Source organism: Hibiscus syriacus, unplaced genomic scaffold (assembly GCF_006381635.1).
Source record: "Hibiscus syriacus cultivar Baekdansim isolate YM2019G1 unplaced genomic scaffold, ASM638163v2 tig00110729_pilon, whole genome shotgun sequence".
NCBI lineage: Eukaryota > Viridiplantae > Streptophyta > Magnoliopsida > Malvales > Malvaceae > Hibiscus > Hibiscus syriacus.
The window spans coordinates 373057-398270 of record NW_024062843.1 but is presented as its reverse complement, the minus strand read 5'-3'; the positions used below and the strand labels follow the sequence as shown (position 1 = coordinate 398270).

Below are 25214 nucleotides of genomic sequence, written 5' to 3'. Positions count from 1 at the left end.
ATGAGTACATTTGAGACATGATATATGTAAATATTACAATGCGGTTAAAAATATAAATATATAAATATGGCAGACCATAACACAAATAACATGAAATAACTAAACTTTATAAACAAGTGACTAAAATAAAATAAAATTGAACATGCAACCCGAATTGAAATAACCAAAACAAACGGTCAACCTAGTGCTCTAAATAAAACACAATAAAAGTATAAAGGATCTAAGGGAGATTTACCCACGAAAATGGTGACTGAAACACAAAATGCACTAATTTTCTGGGGACCTGAGCGTGGTATTCCCTAAAATTCCTAAATATAATTTCTTTTTCTTCTTTTGGTTTCACTCGGCCTGAACCTTTTCTACACCATAACAGCTCTCTTCCTCTCCTGTTCGTGCACACACAGTGGCTGACCCTGAAGAACCAGAGCCCGACGCTCATGCCACCCTGCACGGGTGGTCATTCCCCTCGACTAGCTACCATCGACGCCCTAAAACCCAACACCAACAGACACCCGATGAAAACCGAGCCTAATCCCTTATCCTTTCCTTGGCCGAGAGGTCCCAATTGTAAGGTAAGCCACCACACACGATGGCGCTGCGGCCTAAACCATGCTAGCTCGATCTCTACCCTCTCCTTGGTGACCCTATTTCTCCGACGAACACCATAGCCAGGTAAACTTTGATCCCTCTTAATTTGCTTGAAAAAATGTTCCTTCCTGAGAAATTTTGTTACCGTGTTTTTATTGCTCAATTTTCGTTCACATTAAAACACATACACACACGAACACCATCTGAAAATAAAAAGAAAAATGACTCTAAAAAATGCTTGTATTTGTTTTATTTCTGATCAGAAAAATGGGGAGCGAGAGACCAATTTTTACAATGCTTTTTCGGATCTTTTCTCTGAAATGGGACCCCCCCTTTACATTGTTCATTTCATTGGGCTTTATATCCATTACATATGTAAAGATAATAAAATAATTGTTTGTTGGTAGATGTGGATGGGGAACCAAACTACTCAGTCAGAGTGCTGTCGGGCGTGTGTGCTCGTGGAACAGTATTGGCATGGTCACGATATGGGGGCTGTTGGTAGTGGTCAACCAACATATGCATGGGAAAATGCACAGCTTTGGGAACAGCAAGGTATGGGCAGCTCGTTGGCCAAGGTGGAGGCATGGGCATGGTGGATTAGTGCTTCAAGTGGGGCATGGGTGAGTGGATGGTTTTTTCATTCAAATATGGTGCTCACAGCTTCCCCTCTTTGCTCATTGCTGTGAAACGGGAATGAAGCAAAGATAATATAGCATCATTTTCCATCTTGGTATATTCTTGTCACATTGTGAACTCTTCACAGGGAATATCAATTCTTTCCTTTCTGTGAAATTGTTGAGTCTTTGCTGCAAATGATGTCATCTTGTTTTGTTCCCTTGGCTGAGTCTTTATCTTCCGTTCTTCGAGTCGCGGGTTCTTATGGAAATGTTGATCTAAGGTTGAACAAGTTCTACATTATGAATTATCTACTAGCAATGTTGGTCCCTTGAATGAGGCGTGCTGATTCAACTCTATTTGTGATGAACCGAGTATCAAAAATATTGAAAACACCCTGCCCGAAGGTCTTATGGATGGCCCGAAGGACTTACAAATCAAGAAACCCCTGAAGGCTTAGTTTCTAAATCTCATTTGAAAACATCCTGCACTGAAGGTCTTATGGATGGCCCGAAGGACTTACAAATCAAGAAACCCCCGAAGGCTTAGTTTCTAAAATCTCATTTGAAAACATCCTGCACTGAAGGTCTTATGGATGGCCCGAAGGACTTAAGCATCATGCTCGAAAGATTTACTGATGGCCCAAAGGACTTACAAACCAAGAAACCCTTGAAGGCTTAGTTTCTTAAATTTGAAAATATCCTGCACTGAAGGTCTTATGGATGGCCCAAAGGATTTACACATCATGCTCGAAAGACTTACTGATGGCCTGGAGGACTTAATCATTAAGAAACTCTTGAAAATCAAGCTCATTTTCTTAGTTGTCATCAAGGAACCCCTACATATCACGATGGTCCCTCAAACTTGTCCTCAAGAAACCCCTAAAAATCATGCTTAGTTTCTTAGTTGTCACCAATGAACCCCTACATATCATGTTGGTCCCTCACGTGTATCATTAAGGAACCCCTACATATCACGATGGTCCCTCAAACTTGTCCTCAAGAAACCCCTACATATCACGATGGTCCCTCAAACTTGTCCTCAAGAAACCCCTACATATCACGATGGTCTCTCAAGCTTTTCTTCAAGAAACCCCTGAAAATCATGCTTAGTTTCTTAGTTGTCACCAAGGAACCCCTACATATCACGTTGGTCCCTCAAGTGTGTCATCAAGGAACCCCTATATATTAAAATAGTCCCTCAAACTTGTCCTCAAGAAACCTCTACATATCATGATGGTCTCTCAAGCTTTTCTTCAAGAAACCCCTGAAAATCAGGCTTAGTTTCTAAAAATATTGTGTTTTGAGCGAAACTATCTCAAGCGAGATAAAATCTTCTGTTTCAAGTGAAACAATCTCAAGCGAGATAAAATCTTCTGTTTCAAATGAAATTGTCTCAAGGCAGACTATCTCAATGGAGACTGTCTCAAGGGAGATAAAATTTGTTTCAAGGGAAACCGTCTCAAGGGAGACAAAATTCCTTTCAAGGGAAACTGTCTTAAGGGAGACTGTCTCAAGGGAGACAAAATTTGTTTTAAGGGAAACCGTCTCAAGGGAGACAAAATTTGTTTCAAGGGAAACGGTCTCGAGGGAGACTGTCTCAATGGAGACAAAAATATTTTCGGGAAACTGTCTCAAGCGAGATAAAATCTTCTTTAAAAACAATCTTCAGTGAAATGAAAAGTCTTTTTTGAGTAAAAAATGTTTCAAGTGAGACAAACCGTTTTTTTGAAAAACAATAAATCTTCTGTATTAAATGAGATTGTCTCAAGCGAGACAAAATTTATATTGGAAATATTGAATCTGAAGATTATTGTTTCCTCTTGTTGAGGACGTCTTGTTATCTTTGAATCTCAATCTTTCCTGAAAGATTTGCAAAAATATAGCTGAATGCAACTATCATGAATAGATGTTTGATGCAAAGTTACAAATTCATGTAGGTGTAATTCATGTTCTTCAGTGAAAAGGTGCTCAAGCAATCTTGGTTTTCTTCTTGATCTGTTCGTCTTCTCCTACTAGGGTTTACCACCGCATTTCTTTGCAAACATCTGCTTTCCTGGCTCCCTCACATTCAAATTCTTTGCCTCAATTTTTGATTCTGAGCTTCTAGGTCTGAGGGACCTCTGTTAATTTCCAGGCTAAACTCTCCAGAGATATTGTCCTGTTTGAAAATGTTTTCTTTCTTCTTTTATTTTCGAGATCTGGAAATATCAATTAGAAGAGTTTTGAAAAATGTTTGATCAAAAAGTTTTGAAAATATTACCCCTTTCTCGGTTTCATAATTGAGACGAATCATAAAACTAGAGTTCATTGGACATCAAAGAATTAATTACACTATTAATCCTTCAATAAATTATAGCTATTTGACAAGTGTCAAGATCAAAGTTATCTTTGGGAAATGGTTAAGTAAGAAAATGATAAAAAAAGTCTTAGGTTATTGTGTTTGGTCAATGGTTTGGCCTTCTTATTTCTTTGATGTTCACTGATTTGACGGGGTAGCTTGTAGACTTCTTCAATGGAAGTGTTCTCCGACTCCCAACTCTCTTGGTCACACTCGGATTGTGCAATGCCTTATAAAGGAATTTGTGTGATTACTTCAGCCACACTATTTTATATTCGAGCCACCTTTTCAGTTTTTCAACTCGAATCCTCTTTTGGTTTCAAAACATCATTCAAAATTTACGTCTTGAACCCTCCTTTGTTATTTTTCTCTATCATGCATTAAAGATTTTAGAAAACCTTTTGCAAATAAAAAGTAATCCTGATGTGCGGGATGAAATCTGAAGATAGTCTCTTCTGTTTAGAAATCCATGTATGATTAGAAGAGACTTTTTAGGCGCGTAATGTGGGCCATGGTTCATGGTTATGAAAGAAAATGATAAATAGGCACAAACAAGTGTTTCAGGGTATTGAACCAATGATCAATTTATTCTGATGTCTTCAATCATGTCTTGCTCAATTTGAATATGCTCGTATGTGTCTCTCTCTTGATGCTCTATGATCTTCGAGTGAAGTGATTCTGGAATAATTGCGCTTGATCAATCTCATAGTTTGAAGCTTGATGCGCCATTTGACTCGAGGGAATCTTTACATGTGTTTCTTGTTCCTTTTTCTTTTTCTTCTTTTTCTTCTTTTTCTTTACTTTTTAGTTTCTTTTTCTTTTTTCCCTTTTTGCTCTTTGTTCTGATTAGATTTTCATACTTGTCATTTGATTCACCTTTTGATGTCTCCTATGGATTAATGTCTTCACTCATGTGAGCATATTTCTTTCACATTGCCCCCCAGTGTGGAGGGTAATCCTTGGTTAGAAGAAAATACTATAGGCTCAAAAGGGGACAACAAGGGATATATATATATATATGGATAAATGAAACAAAGTCGTTCATAATCTCATACACGGAAGTCTTTGTAAAAGAGGTATCCCCAGGGGGACGAGTATTCAAGATTAATTGTATTTACATGAAAACAATGTAATTAATGCATGATAAAATTATTACTTTTCTGCTTCTTGCTCCCAGTATGTCTCAATGTTCGGGCTCATCTTCAGGAAGTTGATGTGTGATGCCCCGAGTTGTGTCTTCTGATAGAAAGGTTCATGCTCAAGTGAACATCTTGCACTCAATATCTTTAGGTTTTATTGGTAGAAGAAAATGTATGTTTTACGTCTAAGAAGACGATGGTGTAACTTATTGACTCAAAGAAAGGTATGAGTATGACATTTTTTTGTGTATCGAAAAGATAAAGGCAACATTTCAAAGTCTCAAAGAGAGTGAATGTAAAAATTTGGCTATATGGTAATGACCATGAATTATTTTGGGCAGAGAATCAAGAGATTTTATTTATGGGGTTTTAGACAGGATAAGAAAGGTCTAATCTTGTCATATATCAAAAATCCATAATTCTTGAAGAATTAGGAGAATCTTTAACTCATTTGATATTCAAAGAACTAAAGATTAAAACTCATTCAATTATTACTCCTTAGAAGGTAGCATAAATTCAGTCGTTTAAAAGATTAAACAAATATGAAAGACAGAACAAAAACGTGTTCAAACAAAACAATGCTCTTGATGAAAATGGTAAATGCAATGCCCCAATTTTTCTTTGATTGTTCATGCCCCTGAATTTATCAGGTTTGCGCTTCAGTTCCTTACAGTTCTCAGAGGAATGTCTGAAGCTTTCTATGTGGTAACTGTACACGAGATTAACATCGTAGCCCTCAGGATATGGGGACTCTTTTCTCAGATCATTTTGGAATGCTCAGTCCTACAACCAGCTGAACAAGCTCTAACTGTATTGATTTTAGCTTTTTGCTTCCATGTGGTGTAACGTGGTTAGGACCACTTTATAGAATCCTCCATGAATATATTTCTCATGAAAATGCTTAAAAATGAAATGCAAATGCAAAGATGTAAATGCAGATGCAGATGCAAAAATGTTGATCCCAACGATGAATATCGTAGAATAATTTTCACCAGTGATAAAAGCTTTCACATTACAAGACATTCCACTTTACAGACATGCCTTCGATTAGATATTGAGCCTGAAGTGGATCGTCGCTTCATCATGGACCTTCGTCCTTGAAAATACCCCTCAAGTATTATGTATCTTAATTCTGTTAATGCCCCAGCGATACGGAAGTCAGTGCGTTGCTCCTTGATAACTAACGACGATATGATCGTAGATGAGAATATACTGCTGGGTTAGTCCTCGAATCGATGGATCGTCTTTTCCATCTTGAATGTTGCATAATCTTCGAGCTCACTACTTCGTCTCAGATCTTCATATTTGGAACTGATGTCCCTCAATGTTCTGTAAACTAACTCCATTAATGCCTCGGCGATGTTGAAGCCAGTGTGTTGCTCTTTGGTGGTAAGCAATGAGATGATTGTAGTTAAGACTCCACTGTTGGATTACTCCTCGGATTAGCGGATCATCATTTCAATCTTGAATGTTGCACGATCTTCGAGCAAGTCTCATTCTTGAAATCTAAACTTCCTTTAGCCCTTGGTGCATGTGTGTGTATGTGATTGCTTGATTGAAAACTTTTATCTCTTCTTGTGAAGATTTTCTCATGAGTATCCCCTTGCTGATCAACACTCTTGCATTATGTTATGACGATGCAATGTAATGCAAAAATGATTAAATATGACAGACAAAAGAGGAAAAAAGGTTAGTGTACACAAACAAAAGAAGTGAAAAATAGTTAATATAGGTAAGACGATCGGTACAAATAAAAATGTTATTCAAAGATAAATATAACACCTAACCCATCATGATATCTACCCCAACATGCTTTTTATTAGATAACATTCCTACCCATACATGTTATCTACCCAAAATGATTTTTCAAGAAATTAATCCTAACCGCATGGTATCTAGTTCGCATGCTTTTATTCAAAAATAAATATATTCTATAAACTTAAAGCAAAAGATAAGGGTTTAGAAACACTCATCCTTTGTGTATACTTATTTTGGGTACCTACTAACGGACAGAGGTTCAGTATGATTATACCTAGGGTGATCATTCTATGGTTCACTATATGCATGGTTTCAGCTCTAACGAGGAAAAAGGTACTCGAATTGTCCTTGATGTAGGTGGCCCTTGGGCTACCAAACCCTCAATCCTCACCCATTATAGGCTTAAATGGATCGAGTTCAATTCGAGGGGATACATTCCCTTATGCCCATACGGAGAATAAATTCACACGAAGACATAAGGTATATGAATCCCGAAGGTTACTTGCTAGGCCCATACGGAGAATAAATTCCCACGAAGGCGTCGCTTTCACCCCCTCACTTAAAAGGGTTCGAAGCTCGTGTCTAGAGCTCATGTCATGCAATTGCACGTGATGTGTGTGAGGAGGACCATTCAACCATTTGACTGAAAAAGTAAAACGAAATCACTCGATAAAAACTTAGACAGATCTGAAAACAAAAATCAAAATGTTAGTATAACAAAAAATGAAGCAATTACAAACTTCAATAAACGAATAATAAATTAACTAAAAACTCGAACTCATAATTTCCACCAAAACAACAATGTGTAAGCGACTTTAAGCATGACTCTCTAAAAATATCCCCAGCGGAGTCGCCAAGCTGTCGTAACCATTTCTCGGCGGAACAATCGTTTATTATTTTTTAAAAAGAAAACAGTTATGACTTTCATTTGAAAAATTCACCGGCTTTGAATTTGATTGGAATTAAAATAAAAAGGAGTCGCCATCGACCTTTGGGTTAGGTAGGTCGAATACCTAAAAACGTCTTTTAAAAATAATTTTAAGAAAAATCATTTTATAAGACAAAATTGGTCTGCGTTTACCAGAAATTCGATTTAATGGGTCCGAGAGTCTATTATGCGTGGGGAAGGATTAGTACCCCCACAATGCCTAAAATTGGTATTGTGTCACTTACACGTTGTCGTAATGGTGGAAAATATAAATCAAATAAAAAGTTAAAATATGATCCATTTATTGAAATTTAATTAATTTGCTTCCAATTAATTAATTAGAGAAACTTCCTTAACTCGAAAAGAAATCTCGAAATCAGTAATCCTCCATCGGGAAAGCTAACTCGACTATTTCTTGTCAATAAAAGAATATTCCTTCCTCATTGATTTAAAAAAAGTGAATCGAATATAAAATGAAATTTGATATTTGCATAAAGTAAACCGCTATTTAGTAATATGCATCACATTATTTAACTTAAAATTAATTAACAAAATAAAATCAATTTTATTTCAAGTTCACATTTGTTCGAACGTCATATCAGATTACAACACTTCGATCAAGCGATGCTTTCCACACCCATTCTATAAATTGTGGTTCTTGAAAATATTCGAATAAATAAAGTATAGGCAACTAGATATTTTTACAAGTTCAAATAAATCATATTGAATGAAATGGAATAACATTTACAACATATTTTCATATATGAATATACAAGGACAAAAAATAAATTTAATAAATATGTGTATAATTACATATGATACAACATGTGCGCGAAATAAAATAAATTAATATGCATGAGTACATTTGAGACATGATATATGTAAATATTACAATGTGGCTAAAAATATAAATATATAAATATGGCAAACCATAACACAAATAACATGAAATAACTAAACTTTATAAACAAGTGACTAAAATAAAATTGAACATGCAACCGGAATTGAAATAACCAAAACAAACGGTCAACCTAGTGCTCTAAATAAAACACAGTAAAAGTATAAAGGATCTAAGGGATATTTACCCACGAAAATGGTGACTGAAACACAAAATGCGCTAATTTTATGGGGACCTGAGCGTGGTATTCCCTAAAATTCCTAAATATAATTTCTTTTTCTTCTTTTGGTTTCACTCGGCCTGAACCTTTTCTACACCATAACAGCTCTCTTCCTCTCCTGTTCGTGCACACACAGTGGCTGACCTTGAAGAACCGGAGCCCGACGCTCATGCCACCCTGCACGGGTGGTCATTCCCCTCGACTAGCTACCATCGACGCCCTAAAACCCAACGCCAGCAGACACCCGATGAACATCGAGCCTAATCCCTTATCCCTCCCTTGGCTGAGAGGTCCCAATTGTAAGGCAGACCACCACACACGGTGGCGCTGCGGCCTAAACCATGCTAGCTCGATCTCTACCCTCTCCTTGGCGACCCTATTTCTCCGACGAACACCACAGCCAGGTAAACTTCGATCCCTCTTAATTTGCTTGAAAAAATGTTCCTTTCTGAGAAATTGTGTTACCGTGTTTTTATTGCTCAATTTTCGTTCACAATAAAACACATACACACACAAACACCATCTGAAAATAAAAAGAAAATTGACTCTAAAAAATGCTTGTATTTGTTTTATTTCCGATCGGAAAAATAAAGAGTGAGAGACCCATTTTTACAATGCTTTTTCGGATCTTTTCTCTGAAATGGGATCCCCCATTTACATTGTTTGTTTCATTGGATTTTATATCCATTACATATGTAAAGATAATAAAATAATTGTTTGTTGGTAGATGTGGATGGGGAACTGAGCTGCTCAGTCAGAGTGCTGTCGGGCGTGTATGCTCGTGGATTAGCATCGGCATTGTCACTGTATGGGGGCTGCTGGTAGTGGTCGACCAACATAAGCATGGGAAAATGCACAGCTTTAGGAACAGCAAGGTATGGGCATCTCGTTGGCCAAGGTGGAGGCATAGGCATAGTGGGTTAGTGCTTCACGTGGGGCATGGGTGAGTGGATGGTTTTTTAATTCAAATAAGATGCTCACACTTTGCTTAAACGTGCTTTTAATCGTTTCTTTTGCTTGGTTGCTATTTAATTTTATCAAATGTTATGATTCTGATTCACTTGAAAGTCTTTGGAATTTTAATTCATTGTTTGAGAAATGTTTGAGGAAAAGCATTAAGTAAGTGAGAGGAATTTGATGAGTGTTTAATTTTGTTATTATTTTATTATTAATTAACCCTTGTTTCGTCGGTTTATGTTGCTAAGTTGGACATTTTCTCTTATTTTCTGTGCAGGACATTGGATTCTAGAAACTATGCTAAAAAGGGCGAATTTCTAAAAAAAATATTTTTATGGAATCGGGGTTGGACTAGTAGGCATGACTCTACTGACGTGGCATCCAGTCAACATCTTCTAAAAGGTCCATTTAGCATTTTCATGCAAGAACAAGTCTCAACCGTAATTTCCAACTTGAATTTAGGAATTATCTTTGTTTTTGAGATTTTATTCAAACAATTAGGGGAATTATCTTTTGTGATTTTTAGGGATTTATCTTTTATGATTTTTAGGAATTATCTTGAGCATTTTTAGGGTCTTAAGAAGCTATAAATACCCATTATGGTGAGCTTCGAACACATCTACCACCTTCTGGTTTTTACTTGTTCTTATTTATTTTAGTTTTATAAAATTTCATTCTTTTATAGCCAAAGGCTAAAACGACGAGTCAATTCCTATCGTGATAATAGAAAAGCACTCAATACCCTTCGGGTTACATTTTTAGTTTTCTGGAATCAAGGATTGGTAATTAACCATCCTTTTATAATCAAAACAATTTCAAATCAAAAAGAGCTCGTTGGCTTGTTAATTGTTTCGATTAACATTTGGGAATGAAGGATCGGCTTGTAGCACATTGGACTTCCTGTGAGCACACTTAGCAGCGGTCCGCTAAGGGAAATTGAGATCGGATTCAATTCTCAACGAGACATTATCTGAGTTAGGTTTTTCCAAAGCTTTTAAATCAAGTGGCACTAATAACGATTGTCGCAATTAGTCCACATAAGGACTAAAATCAAATATTATTTTGGATTGTTGGTTCAATTGAGAGAAAAACAAGTTATAGGGGTTGGGCCCTATAGATTGTAACTGGCATGAATCCGAAACTAAGATCTATTTCAATGATCGGCGGAATTTGAGGCAAAGCGAAGGCTTGAGGCTGATTTTTATTATTGAATTTTACTTTTAGATTTATTTTGTTTTAGTTTTACTTTCTTTATTGTTCGATCAAACAATATCCCTTTTTTTTCTTTCTTTCCAAATTCACACCTAGCCTTAAAACAAGACCAATTCATTGGCAATTACGATATTCCCTGCAGATCAACCCTTACTCTCTCTATTCTACTTATTTATATTTATTTTTATTGAGACTAAGACATATTTTATTTGACATCAAAACGATGCGTTGTTAGATAGGTTTTTTAAAATTTCTAACAAATTATAGGCTTGTAATGGGCTAGAGTTTTTATTTTGTAAAATGGGTATTTATTTTGTAAATGGACCATATATATATATATATATATATATATATATATACATGAAAATGGACTTATTCATTTTGTAAATGTACCATATATAGATTTTTTTCCTAATAGGGCAAACAATTTTATTAATAAACCCAATAAGGCATAAAGAAGTTTATTTTGAGATATATGACATTTGTTACAGTGTTCAAGGAACATGTCACGTCGAGATGATGAGTTTACCAAATAATATTTTTTATTCTCGTCACGTTGAGGTGATGAGTTCTAATAAAATAAAATAAAATAATTAAATTTTATTACATCAAAGGTAAAAAGTTTGAATAAAAAATATTTTTTATTAGAAGTCACTGAAGTAAAATGCCGAAAATTCCAAAATAAACTTCTATATGCCATGTTGGGATAATTAATTAATTGTTTGCCCTATTGAGCAAAAAACCCATATATATGGATAAGTATATTATATATATATATAGATATAGATATAATGGATGCATAAATGTAATGTACATAATATACACATGTATCATAACATTCATCATACATATATTATATAATACATATATTATAGTTGTTTTAATTTGATCCTTTCATGTTGTTTAATTTATTTAAATTATAGTTTGTAATTTCATGTTTAATCAATTTAGTTCTTAAAATTATATAGTAATATCTAAACTCTATAAACTTTTGTTCACCAACTTTTTAAATGGATTCAATTTAGTCTATTTTCATTTTAATTTCAACTTAACATTTTGTAATTATTTTGATTTGATCCCTCGTCTATGCCTGTTGTTTAATTTATTTAAATTTCAATTTTAAATTTCATGTTTTTAATTTTAGTCATTAAAATTATATTTTATTAAAATTGACCCATAATTATTTATATTTTTTTATAATTTATTCCAAATCATATACAATTACAATTCGTCGCTTATGAAAGACAAATAATTAACCAAAAAATGACCCGACATGAACTCAATTCATAACCAGTAAGATCCGACCTAAATTTTGTCCTTCAATGATGTGATCTGATCTGAATGAGATCTGACTGAAGTCCATCCGAACCTGAATTAACCTGATATTTAACTGTTTCGAACCTGAACCGTTTTGGCCTAAATTGACATCGATCCGAACTTAAACTAACCCGACCCGAATCCGAATTGAATCTGATGTCAAATCAACCTGAAAATGACTCGAATTGATTTGACTCAGACCCGACCTGATCTGGGTCAAGTCATCAAATTGACCTGACACGATTTGAATCCGATTTGAGCTGACCTGACAAAAGCCGACTGAAACCTGAACGATTACCTAATTTCACATCCATAAAATTTAGGTTTCAATTTGATACTCACAATTAAAAAAATAGAAAAATTGTTGACTTGATATTTCAATTTTTTAATTATAATATGACATTATATTATAGTGACACATCAACATCATCGTTAAATAAAACTAAACTAAACATTAGGTACGGTTTTGAAAAAAATAAAGTTTGGGGTATCAAAATAGACCAAAAGTAATCTTTTAAATATTAAACATGTAGTTTACCCTAAATAGTAATACAAAACATTTGAGATATCCATACATACATATAGTGTGTTAGTTTTGCATTATTGTATTGATGGCGAGGGCTCCTGGATGCCATACTGTTTTCGTTGTAAAATCATTCCCCAAAACTAGTTTGGAAGATGTTTGAATTCTATGGTGCTGTCATTGATGGTTTCATACCAAGGAAACGCAGCACATGCACTGAACAAAAGATTTAGCTTTGTTGGATTCCCCAACGCATCAAAAGCCATCGTTAGATTAATGGTTTATGGCAATATGGATGGATACTCTCGGTCTCCTTGATGAGTAGACAGACTAATTAAATTGGGTTGAATTTGATAGAAAGAAGTAATTATTATTAATAATGGTAGGATTATAATAAACGTAGCCCGGATAGAAGTATATCACAATTAGACCAAATCTTACAAAGTTGAGGCTATAATCATGGTAAATAATATTACAGAAACCAAGAACATTGAATATATAAATGTCGGGTTTGGGCAATGGATTATAGCGATACATACGACTGAAAGCATTCGTCTTATTTTGCCGGAATCATCAATGCCATCTCGTTATATTGAATACAGTTTCAGTGTCTTCTTGCCTACTCAACACGATGCCTGTGATTGTTCGTTGATCCATCTTCTTTGATCTCCATATTTTCTGAATAAGCTCCGACGAAACGTTTGACAAATAAACCTGTTTCAGATCACGCAAACTTTTCCAACCATGCGGCAACATCGTAAACCCTCGACATTCAACGATAAACAGCTCTTGAAGACCAGGCATCACTCCTTCATTGATCACAATTTCTTTCAATCCAGGGCATCCTCCAATTCTTAAAATCTTGAGCTTTTGGAATCCTTCAAGGAAGTCTAACCGCTGTCCCTGGTATGCATTTAGTAGTCTGAGTTCTCCAAGATTAGGCAATGTTTGGATTTGAGGGAGAAAATCATCCCTCAATCTAGACCAGCGTAGAGACAATTGTGTGAGGCTGTGGAGCGAGTTAAACCAGTTGGGTAACTTGTCCAATTTCCCGGCTAAAACAAGATTTTCGATGTCAGAGGGAGCTGATTCAAGAGCATCCATCTTCACTCGCTCGTATTCATTACACGACTTCACCCCCAACGATCGGAGGTGTATCATTTTCGCAACGGCGAAGCACAACTTTTCCTCGTCAGCTTCCTTGACATTGTCAATGTCAAGCTTTCTCAGTTGTGTCATTTTGCTGAGTCGACTGATGAAATCACCTCTTGCTTCCACAGCGGTCAAGACTTGTAAGTTGTTTAGCAAACAAATGCCGGATGGAACTACCGTGTTGAACCAAGCGTCGAATGCCCATTGGTTTACATTGTAACGATAAGCAATTAGATACCGAAGACATTTCAGCCTCACGATTCCTGCAGGAAGCTCTTTGATTTTGGTCCGCTTCATAACTAGAGACTGTAAGTTGTAAAGCTTGCCAATGTTTTTCGGAAGCTCTTTGACTTGAGTTCCTGTAATGTTAAGATATCTCAAGTTGAATAAGTTCACCAATTCATCTGGTAATTCATGGATTGGAGTGTCTTCTAAATCCAACACTCTCATCAACTTAAAACCAGAGGGCAGTCTGTTGAAGGAAGATTTAGAGGTTTCACTAACAGCAAAAACAAGCAATGAACGAACCCGAGATAGTGCAGTCGTTCTTTTAGTTTTCATCTCTCCCTCCTTTGCTTCAATTGACCAACGACGGATTCCATCATCTTCTACTTCTTCTTTCCCATCAAATTTGGTGAAAAACTTTATGGATTTCGATATGGAAACAGCAAACTCCCTCAAAATGTCGTGCATCTTACATTTTTCAGGCCTCCCTGATTCATTCCTCCTTACAACTTGAAGCAGGCCTCTGCAAATCAACTCGCTTAGGTATCCTTCTGCAATAACTTCTGGACTTGTTTCACTCAGTGGTTCAACAAAGCCTTCTGCCATCCATAGTCTAATAAGTCTTTTACGTTTAATCACATAGTCTTCTGGGAATATGCAACAATATAGGAAACATTGCTTGAGTTTGTAAGACAAATCATGGTAGCTAAGCAATGAAATGTACTTGAGCCTTTCAAAATATGCATCATTTTCGCTCAGCTCCCGGTGCAGGTTATTGTAAACTCCATTCCATTCAGCAATTGAGTTCTTGGAAGCCATCAAACCACCCAAAGCAACTATAGCTAATGGCAAGCCTTCACATTTTGCAACTAGCTTTCTTGCTGAAGATACAAGATATGGAGGGCATTGTCCGCCCTTGCCAACAAAAGCTTTCTTACAGAAAAGAGCCAGACTATCATCAAACGGTAAGGGTTGAAGCGGAAGGATGTGCTTCACAACTCCGAATTCAAAGGAAGCAACGTCCTCCTTTCGTGTAGTGAGCAAGATTCGGCTTCCATTCATATTGGCAGGAAGAGCTACGCTAATATCTTGCCAGAATTTGGTGTTCCAAACATCATCTATCACAATAAGATACCTCCTTGGCTCCAAGAAGTCCACCAGTGCCCCCACCAAATCTCGATAGCTCATGGAGTCGAGGTTGATCGCTCGATCGGTTTTTCCTTTTGCCTTGTCATAGAGCTCTTTGATCATGGACTTGAATAGCTCGTTTACAACATATCGTTGGGAGACAGAAACCCATGCACAACAATCGAAATGTTGCTCGACAACTTGTTTGTTGAAAGTGTTGGCAACGAGAGTTGTTTTACCTAAACCGCCCATCCCGACAACAGAAATCACGGTCCTTTGGAGCTCTTGATCCATTAACCATCCCAACAATTCACATTGTGCCTTATTGATTCCAACAAGACCATCATCCTTAAAAAAGAGAGAAGATTCACTCAGATTTTTCACCCAGTTGTTACAATGATGTTGTACTCCAATCTGCTTTTCATCAGATTTTCCTGATTCTGACCAAGAAACTCGATATCGATGGCTTCTCTCTGCAATGCTTTTGATCCTTCTGTTGATATTTTGTAACTTGACAGCTACTCCATGCCTGACCAATACATTCTTGGGAAAATGAATAAGCTTCAAGAAAAATCTTGAGGGTTTACCCCTCCATTGTTGTTGCTTGTTGAAGTGGTACTTGAATTCGTCTATGACATCTTCAACTTCATAGGCAATGTCTCTGACGCTTGCGACCCATTGATTATCAGTTTCACTGATGGTTACTACTCCTGTTCTTCTGTCAGCATCCTGAAGGAAAGCTGCAATGGCCTTGAGCTCAAGCTTGATTTCATTGATTTCAGCTCCAATCTTTGTCAACAACGAGGCTTCATTTTCTAAAATGGAGATGACCTTGCTCGTTATCGGATCTAGAGAGCTTGATAACTCCATTATTGTTTCCGATTCCAAAGGAGCAGAATTATATGATGTTTATCTCTGCACATGAAAAACAATTCCCAGGAAAAGGTTTGTACATTCAATTTCTTATATCACTAAATAAATAAACCACCATAATGATTATGATAACAAACCAGAAAACATTTAAAGTAGCATGGAATTCAGCTCTCTTCCAGAGAGAACAAATGAGAAAGTGCCAAAATTCAATCCGGAACTTGGAGAAGCAGAGATGAAAATGAAAGAAATCTTGAGTTAACTGTAGTCGGGCGACGAATGCCCGAAACTGAAAGAGTTGATTTTTGACTTGCGGAAATTTTCATTGACCGGCACCAAAAGGGTCGGTCAAGATGCATTTCAAACGTGCCTTAGACATATTGAAACGTAACATAGATGATGTCAATACTATAATCTATATTTTACACTAGGCGTTAGGGTTCTATACTTACTTAACTAGTAATTTTATAAATTTGACTTGGTCAAAAAAAATTAAATTTGAGTTGAATTATAAAATAGAAATCAAATAACTCGAATTTTTTAATAATTAGTGGATTGATTTTTAAGTTCAAGTCGAGTTTCTCAACTTTACATTGTATATGTTTATTACATATGAAAAAAATATATATCTCATATATAAATATAGAAAATAATTTAAATTGAGATCAAATAGTACTATAACATTATAAATATTTACAATTAAATCTAAACACAAACTCAAACGACTCGACTTGGAAAAATGAAACCAAAGTGTAATGCTTTGTGAGAATTTGAGAGTGAAAATAGTTAGATGACAAAAACATAATAAAAGATATATTTGGGGTCTTAAACATGTACTTTACCCTGAATTTTTTAAATGCAAATGATCAAAGTGTAAAATTCAGTATGACTTAAAGAAAAATATAATTGAATGACCAAAATAAAACCGTAAAAATAGATAAGTAATTAATAGAGTTGGCTAATAAGGGGAGCAAGGTGAGCGATTACTCAGAGCCCCATTTTCTATTGGGCCCTTAACTTTTCAATCATACATTTTCTAAGATTTATTAATATAATATAAATTAATTACTTAAATTAATAGAATATAGGGTTAATTACTTCAAATAACACTCACCTCTAAGCCCATGTTCGTTTATGTCACTAAAATTTCAATTTTGCCAATTTTAACACTAACGTTCAAACCATAGACCTTTTAGAATAAAAGCTAAACACCCAACCACCAAGCTAACTTAATAACTTATTAAAAACTTAACAAAACTATTATAAAACTTAAATAACATTTTGAATTTTGAATTTTTATAAACACAGCTTAATAGTCATCTCCTTCCTTCCTCAACAAAACCCTAAAAATGGAAGCTTCCTCCCATCATCATCTTCTCCATTCTTCCTTTACCTTACATTAACAACCACAAAAACCCAAACTTTCTCAATCTATTCCAACGTCATTGTTAAAAAAAATGGAAGAAACTAAAGAACCCAATCAATACCAATGTGAGAATGAGGGTGGCTGGCAAGTTTTAGGGTGGGAAAGAGTTTAGCACAGTCAATACCAACGTGGAAGCTATACATCTCGCACATATATCCAAGTTTAGCATATCTTTTACAAGCATAGCAGCACCCGTAGTTATACATTATGCTAAGAGTGTGGCTAAGATGAAAAGGATGAGCAACTGTCCTTGGTATCTTATCACTGCATTCGATGTGAAGATAGAATTTGCATCTTTTTTCGAAACAACCGTAGCACACTCCCGATAGATGTTTTTCACACCAGAAACAATCCAAGTCTTCTCCATGTATCTTCCTATATTTGACGAAGCTCAGCTTGTGAACGTGGTTGTAATGCTGGATTGTATTTTTCTTCCCATCTTTAAACCTCAGCGGCTCTTCATCTTTAGGAAGCTGACCACTGGTCGAAGAAGCACAGGCGAAATTAAGTGGGAAATCACAGGAAACACAACTGTATCTATAGCCAACATATATATACAAACATTTATCACAATGACATTGGAATGAACTGAGAAAGTTTGAGTTTTTGTTGTTATGGATGTAAGGGCAAAGAAGAATGGAGAAGATGATGATGGGAGGAAGCTTCCATTTTTAGGGTTTTGTTGAGGAAGAAAGGAAGGAGATGACTATTAGTATGTGTTTATAAAATTAAAAAATTCAAAATGTTATTTAAGTTTTATAATAGTTTTATTAAGTTTTTAATAAGTTATTAAGTTAGCTTGGTGGTTGGATGTTTAGTTTTAATTCCTAAAGGTTTATGGTTTGAATCTCATTGAAACCATTTTTTATCAACAAAACGTCATTTTGAGCTTTTTGAACATCAAAACAGTCGTGCCAAAACGACGTTTTTTTGGTGAGGGAGCCATATCATCACCGTCACAGAATGGAGATGTCATGTCATCGTCCCATTAATGGATTAACGAAGGGATGGCATAATTGCAGTTAAAAATAAATGCCGGTGTTAAAATTGACAATTCGTTAGTGGCATAAACGAACCTGAGTTTTAAAACTCATAAAAAGACATGAACCGTAAAACTCATAAAAAGAAATTCCAAACATGCATGTGAGCTTTTAAGAATAATTTTCAACTTTTTTCAAAGAGGAAAGATTCGATATTTAAACACAAAATGAACCCTGGCATGGATAAAAAAAACCCTGTTATCTGACGTAATAAGATTTCTTTAATAGAGATTGGAGAATTTCCTAGAAAGAAGCAGCTCCTCACCATCATCTTCTTATTGTGTTTCATGCTTGTTCATTTTGCGTATACCGAGTTCTCGTATTTTCCATCCCGCCTATAATTTGGTTTGGATAATATACCAAATGACAAAATGGAAAGAAAGATCAGTCCTTTTAGCTATATCCTGACATTAGTAAATGACATATGAGAGGACTTGAGGTCCCAGAGTAATACCCTATGTTACTCGAACTCGGATACGAGTGTCTGATATAGGAATGTGTCCAAGACAAGTACATTCGATTTCTTTTATACATGATGTATTTCAAGAAAAAATGAAACAATCTAGGTTCTACTCACCTGAAGTCTTCCTGTTCTGGAATTCTGAGCTCCAAATCCTTTGTAAATGGCTGAAATACTAGGTTTATCTTCTCATCATCCACTTGATCAAGAGCTGGTGGATCCCACTGTAGCAGTTTGACACAGGAGAAGTTATGAGATGCTTGGAGCTCCCCTTAAAATTTTAGTTACCTATTTTATCAGGTTCGAAAAATTCATCCAGTGATAACATATATTGATTACAGACTCTTCCCAAGTGCAGAATGTTTAACAAGCAAATGACAAATAAAGCTCGCATGTTATTACACCCGGTGTGAGTTTTTTCATGTGACCAAAACATGTTTCCAGGGAAATGAAAGAGAAAAATGAGTTGGAGCAACATAGCATACAATAATGCATTAGTGAAAAAGAGTACCTTTGGTGCATTATCCTTGTCAATGGTGAGGGCTCTAATACCCTTTCAACAAAAAACAGAATATCCATTCAAGAAGTTAGAAGAAGCTCATTTTTGAAGTTTCCATAAGAGGTTAAACTCAACATTTACCTCATAGACATCTGCAGATATTGCGGTCCGTAATATATTCATTGTTAGTCGAAATTCTTTCTTCAGACATTCAGCCAGCGTCTGCTTTTTCCCTTCACGAATCTGGAAATATCAATCTGATAAGTAATGGTAAGTTACCATGAAAACTCAGTAATTAACTACCATTTGGGGAAAAACCAAGTCAACCAGTGGTGATTTGTTAGTAGATATCAGTTTTATATTCCACCACTCTAAAAAAAAAAAAAAGACAGACATTCGTGTAGACATCAGAAAGATCATGATGAAGTCACTGATCTCATGTTTGAAATCAAGACAATGCATCAATTTTAACATGAAAAAGATAAGACACTTTTATGGATCGAAGTCAAGATTAGACACCATGTTAGTAGGAAAAGTGATGAATATAATGCAAGGAATTTATTTCGAGTTAGTAGGAAAAGTATATGCCAGAGTTCTGCAAACCAGTGAAATTCATGAATGAAATGGTCTTTCAAAGTAAAAAAACTATTACCGATCTCAATGTTACTTTCAATCCCGTTGGTGATGATCTTTTTAACCCTTTCAGTATAGGACCAATCCATCCATTGCCGTCTTTGCTCGCCTCCATTTCCTGTCAGAGAACATGCAAACAAAATGAATATTACGATGAGTTTTTCCAACTGAAACTATATTGCTATTCTTTTCTATGTTCAGAGATTAAAGAAGAAAAATAACTTACAAATGATTTTATAATGTCTGCAACTGTATCCTTCGAGAAACACTCATTTTTTATCTCCTTCCTGGAAAGTAATAAAAACTATCAGCTTTCATTAGTGCTGAGGTCAATGATCATTTCCCAATTTACACTCTATTTGACACCTATGAACCCGAGTAATGAATATGGTCATCTATTCGATAAAGGTACGTCCAATTTGTTCTAAGTTTTATGTGTTTAGAGAGTCATATCGGATGCCTATTTTGAATGTGTATAAAACAGAGCAGTGTCAAAGATGCTTCAAACAAAATAAAGAGTGGGAGCAATATAACTTGACACAGGTTTTCTTACTTGTTTAAAACGCTGTCTTCATCAAGCTGCACATGTAAAGAAAATTCCTCAATTGTAGCCTTGACTGCATTCTCATCCCCAATGTTCAAGCTAATCAGACGCTTCTCTAGCTCGGGAAGTCTCTGATTACAATAGAAAATAAATTGTTATCGTTCCATATTACTCAAATCTAAGGGGGAAAACGTAGACAAATTGATGATTTAAAAGGACTAAAAAGATGAAAAACACCTCATCAATTTCAGTCCATGGGTACAAAGATGAAAATATCTAAATTTCAAGTCAAATCCTTCTTTAAATTGAATCGATGAGGTGTTTTCGAAGTACAATGTAGAATGAGAAAATAAAGTTCACCAAGGAAGTCAGAGAACAAATTTGTTTATAGATTATTGTTCCTTTTATATGTCCTCAACTGTAGAGCATTACTAACTTCAGCATGGTTGGCCGCTTTCATATGTACGACTCTTCATTTTTTATGAAGTATTTGTATTTGATACCCATATCGATGACATGGTATGAGGGTATATGATCCTTCAAGACCCTTTAAATAAATAAAAATCTTTATATTTTTAAAATTGAACATACGAGCATGTGTCGAACATGTACTCATGCCTGACATCACACCCAAGTTCAACATAGCCATATACCATTTAAATTTGCATGCTTCAGAGCAAAGTTGATATCAGCTTCCCACCCAAACCTCCCATATAAATTGAAATATGTATTGACTTTTTGAAATAGGAAGAAAACGGAGATTTTCTTTTGTTTGAAGTGAACCCCAAAAGTTAATGCTACTATTACATGCTTAAAAAGAAATGTTAGGTAAATCTTCAAATCTTGCGCCAGCAGCAGGACAAAATAAAATAGATTAAATATGATGAGCATAGATGGAATGTGATCCAAAGGAAGGAATTTAATCATGAAATCAAATTAAGATTGAGTTCAGATTTGATTGGGTGGTTAATTTGACAGGAGGGGAAGCACTTTATGCTAATTGTTTCTGTGTACAATCAATCTCACAGCTGTTACATAATCATAGTTTAGGTTTACTTGAACTTGGATGTGAATAGCAGAAACATTTATCTAACACAGATATTGTTTCGAAGTTTTTTCCATGCATTTGGAGAGTCCTTGGAGATATAACTCTTATATCTCCATATCTATATCCAGGTATGTGTTCTAATATGGGCATTTCATGAAAAATGAAGATTCAAAGCAACATAGATAACCAAACTCACCTCGAGGGGGACAAAATGGGTTGCTAGTCCAGCTACAACCAATTCCTTACCATTTCGCCTAGCTCCTGTTAAAGCTAAATATTCCCCTGTAATGAATGACAAAATAATCTCAATTGAATACCAAAAGAAACCAAATACATATCAATATCTACTTTGGTAAGTCATTCTTACCCAAATGGCCAGGGAGATGGGAAAGGATGTACGAGAAACCGCAGTCCACATGGAAACCAATACTTGCTTCTGGTGTTGCAAAGACCTAAACACAAAGCATTTAAAAGCATAGCATACAGAAGATTCAGCATGTCAAAGCAGTAACAGATAACAGAAAGGTAAACTTGAAACTTGAAAGCATTGATGTATGTATGAAAAATGTCTAGATAATGACAATATACTCACAGTTTTTTCGGTTATGACTGAGAACTTCATCGGGACCATGAATGATGCACCACCTCCCATTGAAATTCCATGAACAAGAGCAACCTATCAGACAAGAATATCAATTAGACCGGTAGCTTTACTTAGTGATGCAGATCTCACATTCAGTGAAATCCTTGTGCAATGGTATGAGAATGCAGTGTGAAGATTTAAAAGAACACCTGGGTTTTCTTATAGGTATGAATGTGGTAGCAAAGCCAATACATTCGATAAACTACTTCAAGGCAAGAATCCCCTGTCAGAAGAATAATTCAATACAAGTTAAAATCCATAATGTTATGCAAATAAGAGCAGTCAGAAAGTGTTACTCTGGCTTCGGCGAGTAATATATTCTGGAAGTAATAGAATTCAAAACTTATCTTACTCTGAATTCAGTGAGAGTGTCTGATATGCGTATATATCAGATATGAATATGTTCAATTTTCTTCAAATATTCCATGTATTTGGAAGGTCATATCCTATACTCGAATCCACACAACAAACTTTAAAACATAATAGAATATAACCAAAAGGTCCAATTTCAGGATAAGATCAATAGAACATTTACTTGATTTCCTTCCCTCGTAGAACATTTTTAAATCTCCGCCAGCAGAAAAAGAACGACCGGCTCCCTGTTTAAGAACGAAAAACACTATGATTTAACAATAAAGAAACATATTGACTGAGAAATCCAGAACTAGGAAACATCGGAAATGACCCAATCTAACGACCTTGATCAGTATAAGCAGAGATTGTTCATCTTTTTCCCATTTTTCTAAGTATTCAGCTAGCAGAGAGACCTGATTACGGTGAAAGAAACAAGAAATTCAGACGATTTGACTTGAACAACTTAAACAAAAGCCCGAAGGAAAATGCAGCTTGAATTTATAAAAACCGCTTTGAATGAAGTGTTGAACATTACATACCACTTCGGATGAGATGACATTCAGATGTCGAGGCCTGTTCAAAGTGATAATTCTTACACGGTCTAATTCCTCTCCAACAACGACCTTAATTGATTTTTAAAAAAAGCATTATTTCTGAGCTAAGTACAATATGCAAAAAAAAAACATAGCAAGTACTCTTAAATTTTGAACTTTAAAAAACAGGTAAAATTGAAGCAGTAGAAGGGGTGATTACCGGTTCATCGGGATTAACAATTTATTTTGCCATTTGATTCGCCGGAACTGATTCTTCAAGTCGGAACCCACAAACTGCAAAGAAAAGAAAGGGGGGTTGCGAATGACAGTAAAAGAGAGAATGGCTTGAAAGGAATTGCAGATAGTGTTTAGAGAGAAGCAGATACATACGAAAGAAGTAAATTTGGCGAAGAAAAATGGAAATGGAAGAAGAGATATACAGAGAGGCAGGCGAAGGAGCGAATTGTTTGGCAGGTGTAGAAAGTAGGTGAGTAGTCTGTCATTCTTAAAAACTTCTCCTTCTTCTTACCTACCGCCCCCAATTCTGTAATAGTTGAGTTGCTGTGGTGGTAATAACGCATACCTTCCATGATCGTGAGTATGATAAGTTGACATGCGTTTGATGGATTATTAGTGAGAATATGAATATACGTGTAAATAAGATGAATGTTATATTATTGTGTTTGGTTCGTTTAGTAGAAATGTAAGATTTTAGTGTTTGATTAGAGGAATAAAGGATTATTGAAATGTATATTTTATCAAATTATCTTTATTATATATTTATTTTTTTAACAAGTTGAATTCTATTATAATTAATTTATATATTTTCTTTAAAAAATTTAAATTAATAAAATTTATATAATTTTTTTTATAAAATTAAAAATATAAATAGATTTAATGAAATGGTAAAATTTTATTTTAACCCCTGAACTTCATATAAAATTTTAATTATGGATTTTTTTGTAAATCTAAAATAGTTTAAAGATAAATATACAATTTAACCTTCGTAGAATTTTTTTATTCAACGACAGAAAAATGATATTTTTGAAAAAAAAAATTAAACATTTTAGTCCAAAACAACGGGAATGTAACAATACGTAAGAGAATAGAGGAATCACATTTCCGGTAATATATCCCCAAAATACCACTGTTGGGAATAACTTATTACCAGAGATTGAGAATGTTTGCAATCTAAATAGGGAATAATATTTCATTCCCTCGATAATGTGAGATACCCTAAATTAAACGCCACCTCCAAGTCAAAATGGCTGAAAATGTTTAAGTTTGTGGATTTGATCAGTATTATTTTATTATTTAAATATTATCATTTGTGTTGAGTTTATGAGATTAAATTTAATATATTTATTTAAATTTTCATATAAATTTAAATATAGCTATGTATTATAATATGATATTAATTTAATTATATATGATATTTATATGATTAATGTTTTTAATTTTGTTTTCTTAAATATTTTCTTAAATAATGTTGCATGGCAATAATGTAAAGCGGTATAAATTATTAGAAAGTGGAATATATGTTGCATGCTAATAATGTAAAGTATCTCTTGAATAAATAATGTTTATGCACAATTATTATGTGCATCAATTGATACGTTGAAATGAGCAACTATCTATTTTAATCTAAAGGTAATATTATTTAGTCCCGATAATCAAAAGTGAAAATAATTTTAATTTGTTGCATTAATAATTTCTTTTGAGAAATTTATAATGGTATCAGAATATTTTCAATTTTGGAGAAGTACGAAGATGATGAAGTTGAAATGAAAAATTATTCAATTTAAGTTGTTCTTAAATTAGAGTTTGATTTCCACAATCTGTTGAAAATAAGTAACCAAAGTTCTAAAGTTAAAGATCTTGTTAGTATCATTAAATTATTTTTATTTTATTTTATTACTATTAGTAAATTATTTTTGTGACTAATCATGTAAAATCTTCATTTGATTTTAGAAGGTTCAAAAGAGATGTTGATTCAGATAAATGGATTGTCACGATAAATTTTGGGGTCATTCTCGTTCAATAAGTTGTGAATAGTGAAGATCACATGCATGATGAGAATGAGCAAGTATACTTGAATATTACGATTCTACTCATGAGGTCAGCCTATTTTGACTTGTTGCTTATTAATTCATACTTAGAG

General features: G+C 34.8%; 2 protein-coding genes and 1 long non-coding RNA gene across 4 annotated transcripts; 1 reads left to right on the top strand and 2 right to left on the bottom strand.

The window, feature by feature from the left end:
• The first annotated feature begins 8581 nt into the window (after window positions 1–8581).
• On the top strand, window positions 8582–10012 carry LOC120139174. The gene is made up of 3 exons (XR_005517600.1): window positions 8582–8893; window positions 9217–9432; window positions 9724–10012. It is a non-coding gene; the product is annotated as an uncharacterized LOC120139174 (long non-coding RNA).
• Window positions 10013–13041: 3029 nt separating this feature from the next.
• On the bottom strand, window positions 13042–15893 carry LOC120139138 (disease resistance protein RPM1-like). The gene has a single exon (XM_039154457.1). It carries the CDS (start codon window positions 15871–15873, stop codon window positions 13072–13074), a length of 2802 nt encoding a protein of 933 aa, XP_039010388.1. The 5' UTR covers window positions 15874–15893; the 3' UTR covers window positions 13042–13071.
• Window positions 15894–18466: 2573 nt separating this feature from the next.
• LOC120139159 (3-hydroxyisobutyryl-CoA hydrolase-like protein 5) lies at window positions 18467–23501 on the bottom strand. 2 transcript variants are annotated; one of them, XM_039154475.1, is made up of 16 exons: window positions 23444–23501; window positions 23274–23347; window positions 23060–23143; window positions 22865–22933; window positions 22702–22765; window positions 22316–22389; window positions 22116–22199; window positions 21891–21975; window positions 21720–21805; window positions 20485–20606; window positions 20158–20218; window positions 19951–20049; window positions 19440–19541; window positions 19311–19352; window positions 18917–19023; window positions 18467–18674 (listed from the first exon to the last, which is right to left on the bottom strand). In XM_039154475.1, the coding sequence occupies exons 5-16, from the start codon at window positions 22724–22726 to the stop codon at window positions 18635–18637; spliced, it is 927 nt and encodes a 308-aa protein (XP_039010406.1). In that variant the 5' UTR covers window positions 22727–22765; window positions 22865–22933; window positions 23060–23143; window positions 23274–23347; window positions 23444–23501; the 3' UTR covers window positions 18467–18634. The 2 variants fall into 2 exon arrangements, with proteins under 2 accessions (XP_039010406.1, XP_039010405.1); XM_039154474.1 differs by lacking the exon at window positions 23444–23501 and having other exon boundaries at window positions 23274–23409.
• Window positions 23502–25214: the final 1713 nt, after the last annotated feature.